The sequence below is a fragment of the Trachurus japonicus genome, chromosome 18 (assembly GCF_045865225.1).
Source record: "Trachurus japonicus isolate A0001 chromosome 18, Traja_1.0".
NCBI classification, from domain to species: domain Eukaryota; kingdom Metazoa; phylum Chordata; class Actinopteri; order Carangiformes; family Carangidae; genus Trachurus; species Trachurus japonicus.
This window is the reverse complement of record NC_140924.1, coordinates 15191438-15206382: the sequence shown is the minus strand read 5'-3', so window position 1 is coordinate 15206382 and position 14945 is coordinate 15191438. Positions and strand designations below refer to the sequence as shown.

At 41.9% G+C, this 14945-nt stretch overlaps 1 protein-coding gene across 1 annotated transcript in view; it reads left to right on the top strand.

Annotated features, from left to right (window-relative positions):
* The window catches only part of hdac8 (histone deacetylase 8), a 35207-nt gene that overhangs the window by 15326 nt on the left and 4936 nt on the right, over positions 1-14945 (top strand). The window contains exon 10 of the mRNA XM_085759431.1: positions 9372-9477. Coding sequence (XP_085615557.1) covers positions 9372-9477 — 106 coding nt within the window. The remainder of the gene's footprint in view (positions 1-9371; positions 9478-14945) is intronic.

The following is a 14945-nucleotide window of genomic DNA, read 5'->3' as shown; positions in this document are numbered from 1 at the left end:
CATTATTTTATGAAGGATAAACAAAATAAAACTAAACCAGAAGGAGCAGCCAGCAGATTTGTGGTGCATCTGCAAACCCTCTATTGCTGTGACCACAGAATGGTCAAATAAGAGCAGCTTCAAGGGGTTTTTGTTTCTCTTGTACGTTTTAATATTTGAAGTGTTTTCGTCTTCTCTGGATGGCAGACGGCAACAAATTACTCAAAATAAGGACAAAGGGGAAGGCCTGTGACGTGACTGAGCTTGTACATAGACTTTAAACATGTGACGCTTGGTAGTGCAGGGTCCTTTCGTTTGTTTCGTTTCGTTTGAAAAACTGCCTGGTAGGATCTTTCTAGGATTTCCAGTTTTCAATCAGTTGGGCAATAGATTTTGGCATTGCATCATTTTCTCCTGAGTGGACATTGATTTAGAGTAATGGAACCAAGCTGTCCTGTCAACCTCTGTTGCTGTGCAAACACTTGATGACTGTAGACAGATACTAAACAACTTCTTGGACCAGGTAAAGCACACAGACCCATGAGCCGTAGCCAAACGGCGTCCACGTTGCCCAACTGCGTGCCTGAAATCCTCCTGTCTCCTGGAAACCCAACAGAAGTAAATACAAATGTGTGTCTGTCTCAGAGTCACACAGGAAGGGAGGACGTCTCTGGTCCCAGATTGGCAGCGGGGAAGCGTCCCGCCTCTTTACTTCCTCTCTTCCTGTCTGCAGCCACTTCCTGTCCTACCCCACGCTGCCGTCAGGGATGTGTCGGCTCCCAGAGCCACGGGCTCAATCACCGGAAACATCGTCCGAGTAGAGTGTTCATGTCCAGACCTGGGGAAATTTGTCTATTTACAAAATAGCATGGAAAAATGTCCTGTGAAGACGCTGATTATTACATTATCATCATCTTTCTCCATTCAAAATGATTCTTCTTGTAGAGTATTGACAGATGTTGTGTCAGGGAAAGTGTTTGGCGAATGTTGGGATGTACCAACAATGAGCCAAAAGAGTCAGTTTCCTGTTCTATTTCCCTTCAGGGAGTCTTGTCTATGTTGCAATTATCTTCTTAATGCAGCAGTGTTTCAGGTTCATGGACAGGCTTTATCCTAGAGGGGTTGAATCATTTAGTTCAATTTTTTCACTGGCCTTTTATTTGTAAAAAAAACAGCTTACGGTATTATTTTTTAAAAACATTTTACAAAATTTTCTCTGTTCTCAGTTACATTTGCGGTTGCCTATAGAACTAGATAGTATCTATACATGTACAAGTGTGTATGTGTATAAAATTTGCAGTGACTCGGTATTGGAAAATTGAGCCCAATGGGGTTGGGGCTAGCTGGTTAGCATGCTAACTTCGTTAGAAGAATAAACGATAGAAATGGAAGCAGAACAAGGTTGTTCTCCGCTACTCGGAGCAGCTTTTTGCAACTAAAGGAATAAAGTTTGATACTGAACTGAATCTTTCTTCGAGACAGGTTATGTAATCGGCTGCTAATGCTAACGTTAGCTGTGCAGCAGTATTAAAACTTATAAATAGCTCTTTTGACGGTAAAGTTTAGATGTATTATGCTGTGTCTGCTGGCATTTATAATGTTTTGCAGTTGCCAGGTAGTAATTCACTTAAACAACAACTAAACTTCAGTATCTCACCAAAAGGAAAATGATTTCATCCCAAAATGGATCCAGATTATGTACTAAGGAGATGCAGATTGATGCAATGTTGTTATTGTGTTTCATCAACCCGAGTATGTTGAGAAAACAAGCCGAGAAACTAAATTATTGGATAAATAAGTTGTTAGAGTTGGGGTTATCATTAAATCACACACAAACAAACATTTAAACAGTAACACTGGGTCAGGGACGGAAGGAAAATGTACGTGTTACTCAATGAGCTGCACTGGGCCTGAATCAGATCCCCTGGGTTTCCTTTCATTTTTCCCAACAAACACAATATTACTATTTGTGGGGTTCCCTGCCTTAAAAGGAAAAGTGACAGATAAGGCTGATGGGATGACGAAAAGGTATTGAGGGTGAGAGAGAGTCCAACAGCAGCAGAGAGAGAGAGAGAGAGAGAGAGAGAGAGAGAGGCGTACGTGCGTTATGTGACTGCGACTTTGGGCATTGGGCCGTTTTTCTTTCCTTGTTGAAAACATTTATTAGATAGCAGCTTGATAGCAGACGCAGGCCATTTGTTTTCCGAGACGTTTTCCCCTCCGCTGTGCAGCTCGGCGTCCTTCATAGCTGGAGATCCTGCTGATCGCTGTAAAAACAAACATACACTCACACACGCACACACACATGTATTACTGTCCACAGTCTGACGCATGCACTTGGACACACACTTGGACTTTCTCACTATAGTACATTTTTGCTTTTAACGCACACACTCGCTTGAATAAACACAAACATGTACACAAACAAAAATGTGGACGAAATTTTCCCCATCTTTAAAAAAAGTATTTTTTTAATGTACATATTCAGTATTATAAATGATACTTCTGTTATTATTTGGCAACTATTACTAATACTTTCATCCCCACTCTTACCACTGCTGTTATTACCATTACTTTTATAGTTACTACTAGATACTGCTACTAGAACTTATGTTTACTAGTATAACTCCAACTACACAACTTTTTCTGCCATTGCCGTCATTATTATCATGCTGTTTACTATAAAACTAATAATAATGACCGATTAATTGTATTTTCATCGTCATCGCAATACGAACATGCTTGATAAACTTTGCATCGCAAAAGGTTGCCTGATATACCATGAGTGAAGATTATTCATACGATATTAGTTCAATTAAAGTACATCTTTCTGTTACTCTATTCGGTGTTTCAGGGTACCTTTTAACAGTGTATTTATTAAAGCAGAAAGACTCAGGAACACTATGGTTAAAAAGCGCACTTAGATATTTGCTAATTCATCGCTAGTCATATCGTCATCGCATTATTGAACAGTGTCATCGAATATTTTGCTCATATTGCGCAGGCCTTAACAATACTTATATATAACTGTGTTATTACAGCTACAACAGCTGTTGGTACAACAACTTCTAATCCCACCACTGTGTCTTCTGCCCATGCTCCAGTGGTTATTCAAGTACAAGTTCTGTTATTGTAACATTTAACTAGTAGCGATGCCGCGTCTCCTCGTATTTGTTTTGAATGTCGCTTTGATGAGGCTGTACAAACAGAGCAAAAACACACAAATAACGATAAGCATCTGCGCTGATAGTGTTTATCAGACTTTATTTTCGCTGCTGTGAAGACGCTGATTCGTGCAGACAAACACACACACACACACACACACATTGCGGCGCGTTCTGGTTGGATGCCAGCGTTTCTCCTAGAAACCAGCTCATGCGGACGGTGAGTGATGGGCAGCGGGGTCCATGTTAAGGACCATGGTAAATAAGCGAGGACCTTTCTGCTATTTATCTCCCCGTGTGTAGTGTGTGTGCGTCTCTGCCGGAGACACTGGAGCCAGTCAGTGGGTATTTTCTGTCTCTTGACCTTGTCCAGGTGATGTAGATGTTCTGCGTCACTGGACCGCTACACTAAAAATCTCTCATTTATCATGAGTCATTTTGTCTGTTTCACATGCTGCTCGCTTCACTGCACCCCTCCTCTCCTCTTCTTCCTCTTCTTCCTCTCCTCTGACTCTACAGCAGCCCGTCGTCTACAGGGTTTCAGGAATAATATGAAAACGTTATGGAGATATGATATAAAAATGAGTGTTTCTTTAAGGAGTGTCTGCACCTCTCTCTTCCTCACTTCCTCTCTCTCTTCTCCCCATGTTCATCCAAGCCAAACAAGCAGGCAGCAGGAGACTGTGTGTGTGTGTGTGTGTGTTGTATGCATGGTATGTGTGTGTATGTGTGTGTGTGTGTGTGTGGCTGGACAGCAGGAGACAGAGCACTGGGTTCATGGGAATACATTGCGGGTGTGCATGTGTCTGTGTGTTAAGCAACTACTCTCATGTTGAGCTCAGTTGAGACCGGAGGTAAGACACAGAACCCATCGCAGTTAATTAGAAACAGACACACACACACACACACACACACACACACACACACACACACACACACACAAATACACACACATACAGACACATATATACTATATATATCAAAACAAGGCCTCACCTTTGCATAACACCCATGGAAATTCACACAAACACACGTACAAACACTCTTTGTCTACGTTTACGACAAGCAGGGGATCTCTATCCAGTCGTGAGTCGTTAAATATTCAACCATGGACTGTAAATAAAGAAAGACGTCGCCCACAGGTTTGAGAACAGTCACGTTGAAGCTGCTCTGCTGTTGTCATCTTGGCCGTCCCTGACTCGGCCCAACTCCAGACTAATGGACAAACAGTGCTGAGGGGTGTGTGTGTGTGTGTGTGTGTGTGTGTGTGTGTGTGTTTGGACACCAGACTTTGGGTTTGTTCACCGCCTGTCACTCAGAGCGACCACACCCGAACTATAGAGAATTTTAGGCCACAATGAAATTTTAATAAGCGAGTTATGTTCAGACAAAAGCTGAGACAGATTGTCATGGTCGTCTGGAGAAGTGCAGTTTTTGGTACTTCGTTGTTTGACCTAATTTTTTCAGCCTCGCAGGCTCCTGATTGGTTCAACCTGGTGGTGGAACGAGCGAGTACGTAAATGAGCAGCTGAACCTCCTCTTCTAACGCACTTAAAGGGATAGTTCAACATTTTGGCTAATTGGCCCATTGCCATAATCCCTATAGTCATAGCAGTAGGGTCGTTACCTTTAATTGTCGGTGCAAGCTATTTTTAGAACGGCGGAGCAGAGCTGCGAGCTGCTCAGAGCTACGCTACGGAGGCAAATGGGATTTCTTGGTTTCTCTCATCAAACTCATCAAATACACAATCCAACAACTCCAAAACGCTCTGGTGGACAAGTTGTGACCTGCACATTCACCACACTATGAGATAATAACAGAACGTTACCAGACAGAGTTGTTTTAGAGGTAAATGCAGAGACTGTTTGCCGAAAAACTGCCCCCAACGGCAACGCACATCAGCAGTTTTGCATTAATTTCCCTCTAAAACAACTCTGTCTGGTCACGTTCTGTTATTATCTATTAGCGTGGTGAATGTGCAGGTCACAACTTGTCCATGAGGGCGTTTTGGAGTTGTTGGATTGTGTATTTGATGCAAATTTGATGATTAAACCTTGCACTTATTGACTAGACGTAGCGCTGAAGCTTTAGCGATGTCCCTCATAGGTCTCTTTGGATAAAAGTATTTTCCTTTAAAAGTAAACGAGATGGACGACATCACATTGGATTTGTTGGAACTAAAGAAAAGCTCAGTTTGCTTGTTGTCGTGCAGCGTTGTCATAAAAAAGCAGGTTCTTCCCCAACAAACTACATCCGACAAGAACAAATCTTAGAGCAGAAGTTGTACTGGCATGACTAAACTCAGAGTATTAACATAATCAGTGACGGCTGATAATGGCACATCACTGACGGTTTATCAGAACTGACTGAAAACGAAGAGCAGCTAGCTAAACTGCACATTGCTAACGACTATTAGCGTCAAAGCTAATTCTGATCAATAGGACGGATATCCCCTGCTGCACACACGAGGGTGAATTCCCTCTCTCTGACTCACACACTTACAAACAGGACGATTTAACTAAGACAAAGTAGCCTTTGTCTTTCAAGTAAACAAAAGTATACTCCTACTGCGTATTGGCTTGGCTCTGCTGTGCGCGTACATCTGCTCAGGCCTGTGTGTGTGTCTCTGTGTGTGTCTGTGTCTGTGTGTGTGTTGTCAGCACACTGTCTGATGTCTTCTCTAATGACAACCCGTCTAATCCACTAAAGAGTTTCAATCCAAAACAACATATCCCAGTCATTAAAATGACCGTGGCATCAGTGCAGAAATCATTACAGCATGTCGACCAAATCAGTCCGCCAAACTTAAAGGAGCAGTCTGACATTTTGTAGGATACTCATGTGGTTTGCTGTCAGTGCTGCGAGCCAGACGAGAAGATCAATATCAGTTAAAATGGTGAAACAAATTGTTGATTCATGTGGAAGCCAGTGCTTTTTCTCTCTCTTTCCTTGTAAATCTTTTCTTGGGGCTTTTTTTTGGACTGGTGGTTGTAATTTGAAGACAAAATCATCAACTGAAAAAATAATCAGCTCATCAATCAATAATAGAAAACTTCTTCTGGGTCTTTTAAAAAAAATTTTTTTTAAAAGAAATCCAAAATCACAGATTTGTCTGATGGCTTTGGAATCTGAACAGAATCCAGCAGATCCTCATTGTGAACAGCCATTGGACTCAGGTGGTTGAAAGCTCAGGAAAAAGTGTCAAAAATACTTTGTCCGATGTCTTTTTTCTTTTTTTCCCCCAAGAGCAAAGATTAACTTTGATGTTGGGTTCGGTTTCAGAACAGGTGATTTTTCACTGGGCGTTTCATGGTGAAGTGGATCTTTTCCTATATGTGGTATGCGTTGGAGGAATATGAGTCTTTTGTTGAAGGCCTCAGTCACCTTGGCTTGCTCCGTGCGTTCTGCTGAGTCTTCAGAGTCCAAGGCTTTCACAACAGTCGCTGCAAATGGACTGACGCACTTGTGGTCAAACCTGGCCTCCGAGTTTGTTTTGCTCTCATGGCACTGAGTCACGGCCCGGCGAATTCCCTGGAAATGCATTTTTTCAACTGACGTGCTCTGTTTTTAACTTCTGGTTGAACCCACTCTCTGGATTTCCACCTGTTTTTCTTTTTTCTTTTCTTTTTTCATGTTGGCTGGTTCTGTTTTCATGGAATCGGTCCGACTCTGCTTGAAATGCCAGGAGCCTTTGGTATTTGCTGAAATCATCTCAGGCCCCCCTTTTTTTTTTGGGTTGGTGCAGCCCTGTCTGTCTCGGTGGGACGTTTGACTGACTTGTGGTTCCTCCTCTGTGCTCTGCATTACATTTTCTTTCTGTACGTCAACCAGACGAGACAGCCTTGTACATTTATTTGTGTTAATGCAGCTCCTAGACAACATACCAAGATCTGCAGATATAAGGAACATGTGTCCATCTGAAAACCCTTATTGTGTGTTTTTTTTTTTTACGTGTGCGTTCTAGCTCTTGAAATGGCATTGTTGGTCTGTCCGCCCCTTCAGTCAAGCAAGACTGATGTATTTCAGGAAATATTGGATGGACTGCCATGAAATTTGTTACAGATGTTCATGGTCCCTTGAGGATGAATCCTAATGAGTTCGGGGTTCTCCCAACTTCTCCTTGAGATTCGCCAGTCTCAGTATTTGAGGTTTCGAGTGAATTGTCTTGATAGCTGTTGGATGGATTATCTTAAAATCTGGCTGAGATATTCCTGCTCCCCTCAGGATGAACTAAATGGACTTTGGTTATTCCATCTTTCTTGTTCTTGTTTTTCCGGCTGTTCCCTTCATGGGTCGCCATCTAACCCTATCTTCTGCTTCCTCTTCTCTCACACCAACTGACTTCATGTCTTCTTTAACTAAATCCACAAATCTCCTCTTTGGTCTTCATCCCATCTAGCACCATCATCTGCTTGTTAAGCCTGACGTCACTCCTGGGTCCAGACAGGTCCACAGTAAACAATCTGGACTCTGGAGAAGAAGTTAACGTTACTTTTTCTTCGTTTGTTTACGGATTATCAACTGCAGCCAATTCCTCTTCTCCTGCTCATCAGGAGGAAAGCAGTAGAAGGGCAATGGCAAGGTCTTTTTGGACTCGGATCTGTTAAAACAGCGAGGGACACAGCATTGCGACATGTTTGAAAATCGAGAGCCAGCGCAGTTTGGACCTGGAAACAGTTTTATTCAATGTTGCTTCGTCAAGACTTAACAAGCGGATTGGGTCAGAATCTGAATTTAGTTCATGACTGAATACCTGGACAACTAAAGACATTTGTGTCTTGTGCTGATTAGAACTTGTTAAAGGGATAGTTCACCCTAGAATGATATTTCGCTCATTATCTACTCACCCTCATGTTGACTAAGGGCTGGAAGAAGTTTCAGATTCCTCCGTGGCTTCTCTGAGTTACAGGGGGTCTCGGCATAGCAGTGCATGTCCATATAACGGTTGCAAAGGGACACCGGAGCTCTTCGTAAAAAAACACACACAAAAAAACATCCAAATACCTCCATGATGCTCGTATGTAATGTCCGTCTTGTGCTGAAGCCCCAAATTGCGTAATTGTCCCGAAAAAAAATTAAATAAGTCTATATTTTAAGCTTGTTTGTAGCGGAAGCTTCTCAAAGCTCCTCTTCCTGGTCCGTCCAAATCTCGCGTGATTTGCGCCGGCGTCAGCGCGGTTACTGCGAATCACGCGAGATTTGGACGGACCAGGAAGAGGAGCTTCGACAAGCTTCCGCTACAAACAAGCTTAAAATATAGACTTATTTAATTTTTTTCGGGACAATTACGCAATTTGGGGCTTCAGCACAAGACGGACATTACATACAAGCATCATGGAGGTATTTGGATGTTTTTTTGTGTGTGTTTTTTTACGAAGAGCTCCGGTGTCCCTTTGCAACCGTTATATGGACATGCACTGCTATGCCGAGACCCCCTGTAACTCAGAGAAGCCACGGAGGAATCTGAAACTTCTTCCAGCCCTTAGTCAACATGAGGGTGAGTAGATAATGAGCGAAATATCATTCTAGGGTGAACTATCCCTTTAAGTTGCTAAAAACGAAAAAACCTAAGAAAAAAATTGAACATCATATCTGTTAGCATCATATGTTTACTTTCCCATCGGGAGCATGTTAGCATGCTAATGTTAGCATTTAGCTCAGCCATAGAGGCGTTAACACGGCTATACACTCTATTGCAGAGAAAACTGCCTTTCCACACCTTATATTCAATAAATAAGTAAATAAAGTTGATTGATATTGAAATGATGCACAATGTGAGAACATAAATCGATAAAAGCAATGAGGAAGGATGTTGATTGAGGACAAAAAAAGGTTGTTGCTCAATATTTCAAAGGTAGTCTTTGATGTTTTTCACCGTTGTGGATATATTTCCTTCTTTTTTTTTTTCTTTTTTTTAAACACTGATCCCTGAAAGCCTGTGTAAATATTCATCACCAGTCAGTTTCACAGTCCAGTTCTTCAAAGTCCAAACGGAGCCCGAAAATGTTTCCAGGAAAGCAGCTGCATTCTTTAAAGACGGCAGAAAAGAGGAGAAAATGTACTTTGGCGCTGGGCTGCAGCGTCTGTGTGCAGATGTGTGGGATTAAAGTTCGACTGTGACGAAGAGACAGAAGAAAAAAAAACAAAAAACGTCACTTTATAATCACTGCATCTTGATTTGTCACATTGATTGTCATGTTGTGGTCTTTCTGTGTTTGTGTGTTTAGTTTTTCACAGAGTACGGACCCGACTACTCGCTGGAGATCAGCCCGAGCTGTCGACCAGACCGCAACGACTCCAAACACCTGGACCAGGTCATCAGCACCATCAAAGGTGTGTGTGTGTGTGTCTGTGTGTGTTTCAGTGGATGCACAGCTGTGTCTCTTACAGTGGTGGAGGGTGTGGTGGGTAAACAGGTGTGTGTGTGTCTGTGTTGTGTGTGTTTGTTTGTGTGTGTGTGTGAACCCTCTCTCACCTAAAGCTCCTTTGTCTCCACGTGGATCTTTTCATGTGTGGTTTCATCTTCTCATCTTGTTTCTATACGTCTCTGTGTGGGATCAAAGTACGACTTCTTTTTTTTTTTCTTTTTCCACTCTCTGTGACTCTTCACATCCCTTTGTGTCGACCCCTCACTCTTTTACCCACAACCCCCTTTGGTCTTGAGTCTTGTGTTCTGCATCCTTCTCTTCCCATATATTCCTTTAACGTTCGTATAATCGTCCGTGAGTGCATCTGCGGCTCTGTGGTTAAGCCCTAAAGCTCCGACGGCCCTTTGGTCCGGGCGCTGACAGCCCGCAAGCACCCAGGAGAGATCCTCCGCCTGGGTGAAGCTCAGGTGAAGAGTTGAACGGCGGGGAGATTTATTGGATGTCAGGTCGGGAACTCGCCGCGACAGGAACAACTGTTTAAGCGGAGTTCATTTTCCGAACGTCAAAACCGTACACAACCGAGAGACAGAAATCAGATTTGGGTGTCTCGTAAATGTCAAAGTTCTGGTGAGTACAAGTGTTAACCACAGACCAAAAAGGAAATCCTCCTTCCCTCCGCTCCGCGAGCCCGCGAGCCGCTGTATTTGACATCGCAAGTTGTGTTTGATTGAAAGGTGCTGAAAACACTGTTGACTCTGGACACACTGGAGGGAATACAATCAGACCCAATATGTTGAAAGGTGTAACATAAACAAAGAGTTTTCTCTTTTTTCTTTTCTTTTTTTATTATTACAGATACACATCTAAGCACACCACTGAAAGCAGGAGGGTGGATTTTATTTCTTCCTAAACCACAAAAGTCAAAACTGGCTTTGTCTCGAAAGACATCAAACAAAGCGTAGACCTTGTTTTCAGCTGTATTTACTCTAAATTTAAAGCTCTGTTTTACGCCTCCAGTTAACTATTTCCATCTTGTTTTCATGCAGGGAAATTCAGAGTCAGCTGGTTTTTGGCTACTCCCTCCAGCTTCTGTAGTAACTCTGAGTCAGCACCTTGCTCAAAAGCACTGCAGTGGGTAGTTGTGATTCATCAGATAATTATATGATTAAGAGGTAATAACGTTCAAGATGGCAACTTTCTATGTCCAAGTACAATACTAGACAAAGGTCACAACAACACACAGTTTCTTCCTTTGGAGGTGTCCAACAGCTCAGATTGACTCAGTCTTTGGATTTAAACTCCAGAGGATCAGGTTTAAGGCTCCTGTCGTCAGCAGTAACTTGACTGCCGGGCGTCGACCCACCTGCTACTTGTTCAAACAAACCTGTTCAATAAAACATGAGCACAGCAACTTCTCATCCGCGTCTGCTCTGAAACTTAGTAACTTGGTATTTCTGAAATGACGGATAATTCAGTTTCAGTTTAGTTCATTTGAATTGGGACAATAAATCACTGTAAAAAAACAAATGTAAATGCACCCGAGTAGTTAGTTTTCATCGTTAGTCCCTCTGCCAGATTGTAAAGGGAAACCTTTAAAAAGAGCAACAATGAAATAAAATACAATACCACATGGAATAGAACACATTCTATACACATAATAAATACACATTTGGACGACAATGACGGTTGCTTTTTTCTCTGTTTTGGTCCCTTTTCTCTACGGAGCTCCCTCTACAGTTTCGGAGTGCATATTTTCACTGTCGCAAAAAAAAAAATCATGGCTTCTCCCCATGTCACGAGTTGTGCAACGTTATAAGGTTGGACGACCCTGGGATGAAACCGTATGAAACGAGATAGGTAGACAGCAATTTTTTGGGCAAAAACTACTTTTTAATTTTTCAGTATGGTTAATGGTGGAAAAAATGGCAGATTGGCGGAGATTAAGTGTTAGCTAGTAGCTAACATTAGCGTTAGCTAGCGTCATAAGCTAGCTAGCTATCGTGAGGCTTGCTGTCTTCTATCACAGACACCATTTTTCTGATAGAAAAGTTAATTTAAATTTCCCTTACAAGCAATTTAAAAATGCCCAATTTTCAGTGGTTTCCAATTAGAGTTAAACCTTCCGTGACCATTGTTTTGCGAACCTAGCAACAGTAACCGTGTAGGGCAGGACTTGACAGAGGGTCAATTACTCCGAAACTGCAGCAAAAACACAGTTGCTAACAGTTGCTATCCATCATCCTTGATGCTTTCACCACTGGTCATCGAGAGCCAATCAGGGAGCGACCGTGGATCTCTACGTGATAATTTCTGATGGTTTCTCCAGAAAACAACTAACACTTCCCCCTGGAGTTTGCAAAATAAAACTGGTGCTCTGAAATGTTGTTAGTCATGTGGACAGGAGTTGAAAATGTTGCAAATAAAAGCCTTTTTAGAAACAAAGGCTAAGTGGTGTGTGGACGCAGCCGAAGCTATTGAACAAGGTGGGCCTGTTGTTGAGTGTCGTTGATGAATGCACTCGCAGGAGGGAGGACATTTGAAAAGCTCCATTATGGTGGAAAAAGCCGCAGCTGGGTGTGAATGAAATGCCTGAGTGGAAGAAACCAGTGTTCTCACATTTTATCCACATTAGAGCGAACATGTTATCAATTAGCAACCAACAAAGACTGTTCAAACCAAACGGGTCACGAAGCTGCAGCCAGCGACAAAAAGCCCCGTTCAAAAACTCCAGGTCACATCGAAATCATCGAGGGAGCGGGAGTTTCATTTGCCGAAATTAATTTGGTCTGTTTGGCTCGTATTAAATCATGACAACCGGAGGGGCTGAAAGTATCGCTGGTATCCAGTCATACGGCTTCTATTAGGGCCGACGGAGGAGGGAACAGACGGATGAACGGATGGATGCAGAGAATAAAAGGGAGGAGAAATGAAACACAGGCAAGGCCAGAGATGGAGATGGAGAGAGAGACGGGGGAAAAATGTGCGTTTTTTGGCTGCTGCGTCCCATCTGCCCGTCCTGTCGTTTATCAGATCCCTTGTTCTTCTTTTTCTTCCCATCGTTGGCGCCTCGTTGAGGAAGAAAAATTGTTGAAATTTCTGAGATAAAACTGCTTCTTTTTTTCTTTTTTTAAATCTTTAACTGCAACCTGTGTGAATCGTTCCTCCGTCCTTCACAGCGCTGGTTTCAACCTGTCACGTCTGTCTTGTGTCCACGCTTTCTTTCTTTTTTAAATTTTTCTTTAAGTCTCTCCGTCTTCTCTGCCAACGTCTGCTCTTCGTCAAGTCAGAAACAGCTTTTTTCACCAAATTAGTCCTGTCACGGAGTTTTTACCACACAACAAGCACGACACTCGAAAACCTCAACAGGGAGTGAGTGTGTTGCTATTTTAGATATTGGAGGGAGTGTGTGCGTGTCTTTTTGTCTCTGTCTCTGATTAAACAAAAGATCTGAATGTCTGCTGACTAAACTAATGCACACACACACACACACACACACACATACGCATATACACACACATACACACACCTCTAGGCAAACATATCCACATGACATCATAGGGGTGGATAAGTGTTTCTCTGGTTTTGGAAGTGCTGTGCTGCTTATAAACATTGGTTTCCCTGAGAAACTAGGCAGTGCGAGTTTGTATATTTGTGTATATATGTGTATGTGTGTGTGTGTTAGCAATAGCATGTTTGTGTGTGTTTGTGATGTGCCCACATCTGCTTTGCCTGCTGGCACGAATGGACTGTAAAGATCTGAATCTTAAAGTGGTAATCCCCACAATCCTTTCTTTCTTTTGTCATTTTCATGCAGCATGTGTTATGTCTTTAAGCCATCTGTTGAAATAACTCTATACATCACACACACACAGAAACACTGGGAGCCCACAGCGCTCTGCTTTATGACAAAATACCATTTTATACCAAGAGGAAATGAAGCAACACTATAATATTGTTTGAATGAATAAAACACTAAAGAAGGGCCTTTAAATCTTTAACTCTGGCAGAAAATATCAATTTAGTCCCAAGGAGGCTCAAATACGACAAACTCGACTAAACCAAACTTTAATCAACCAAAGATGTTTCCCCTTGACGATGTTGCCTCATAATAAGATTTCTTATTATGATTATATCATGATCAAAAACCAGAGTATTAAAAAGGAAAAAAAACAAAAACAGCAACGAGAAATTCCCAGAGTTGTAAAATCCTGTGTTGGAGTATTAAAACCCATTCACCGTGATATATTCATTCGTATTGGATATATTTAAAAATCAATAGCGCTTGGAACCGGATGCTAAAATTAGCACACGGCTACACAACGTCATAAATTGAGACTCTAAAATTCAGACTTAAAGCCTCACTCCTCCTCTTCCTCATCTTTTTGACCCTCTCTTCTTCCTGTATAACTCTCTATTACCCTAGTTTGAAAAAGAAAAATGCAGTACAATTTAGCCTGTGTGACAAAAGTCCCAAATAACATAACCACAGTTGACATGTATGTAAACAAAGATGCTAACATTTGACATACAGCAGCTGTTATGAGGTGAGGATGCATGCTTTCTGTCTGTTGACATTTAAAGGGATAGTTAAACATTTTGGCAAATTGGCCCATTGCCATAATCCCTATAGTCTTAGCAGTAGGTTTGTTACTTTTTGTCGGTGCAAGCTATTTTTAGAACGGCGGAGAAGAGCCGCGAGCTGCTCAGAGCTACGCTACGGAGGCTAATGGGATTTCTTGGTTTCCCTCATCAAATACACAATCCAACAACTCCAAAACACTCTGGTTGACAAGTTGTGACCTGCACATTCACCACGCTATGAGATAATAACAGAATGTTACCAGACAGAGTTGTTTTAGAGGTAAATTCATGCAAAACCACTTATGTGTGTTGCCTTCAGGGACAGTTTTTCAGCAAGCAGTCTCTGTATTTATCTTGAAAATGACTCAGTCTCGTAACGTTATTATGTATTATGGCAATGGGCCAATTTGCCAAAATGTTGAACTATCCCTTTAACATGTTGTTATCAGTTCAATATGCTATAGTGTTAGCAAATTACCAGAGGTTTTTAGAGATATTTATCTGTATTACATATGGTATACAGTATATTCCCACAACCACCACAGTTTTAAATAATCCACTGGAATTTGGTTTAAAGTATAAAAAAATACATATTTCAGCCAATGTTGGATAAAATGCAGTTAAAATTTGGTGAAGACAAAGTGTTGGACGTTGTTGACGACAGTAGCTTTAGTAAATGTCGTGACGTTAAGTCCCATTACTTTACATCACGTTGCGTCACTTTACGTTTTCCGAGAACAAACCCAAGACGACGTAGAACCATCAGGGACAGTGTGAGCGTGTGTGTGAGTGTGTTAAAGTGTGTTTTCCAGGGGATTACTCACTCTTTCCTCTTGTTTCTCTCATTCATTC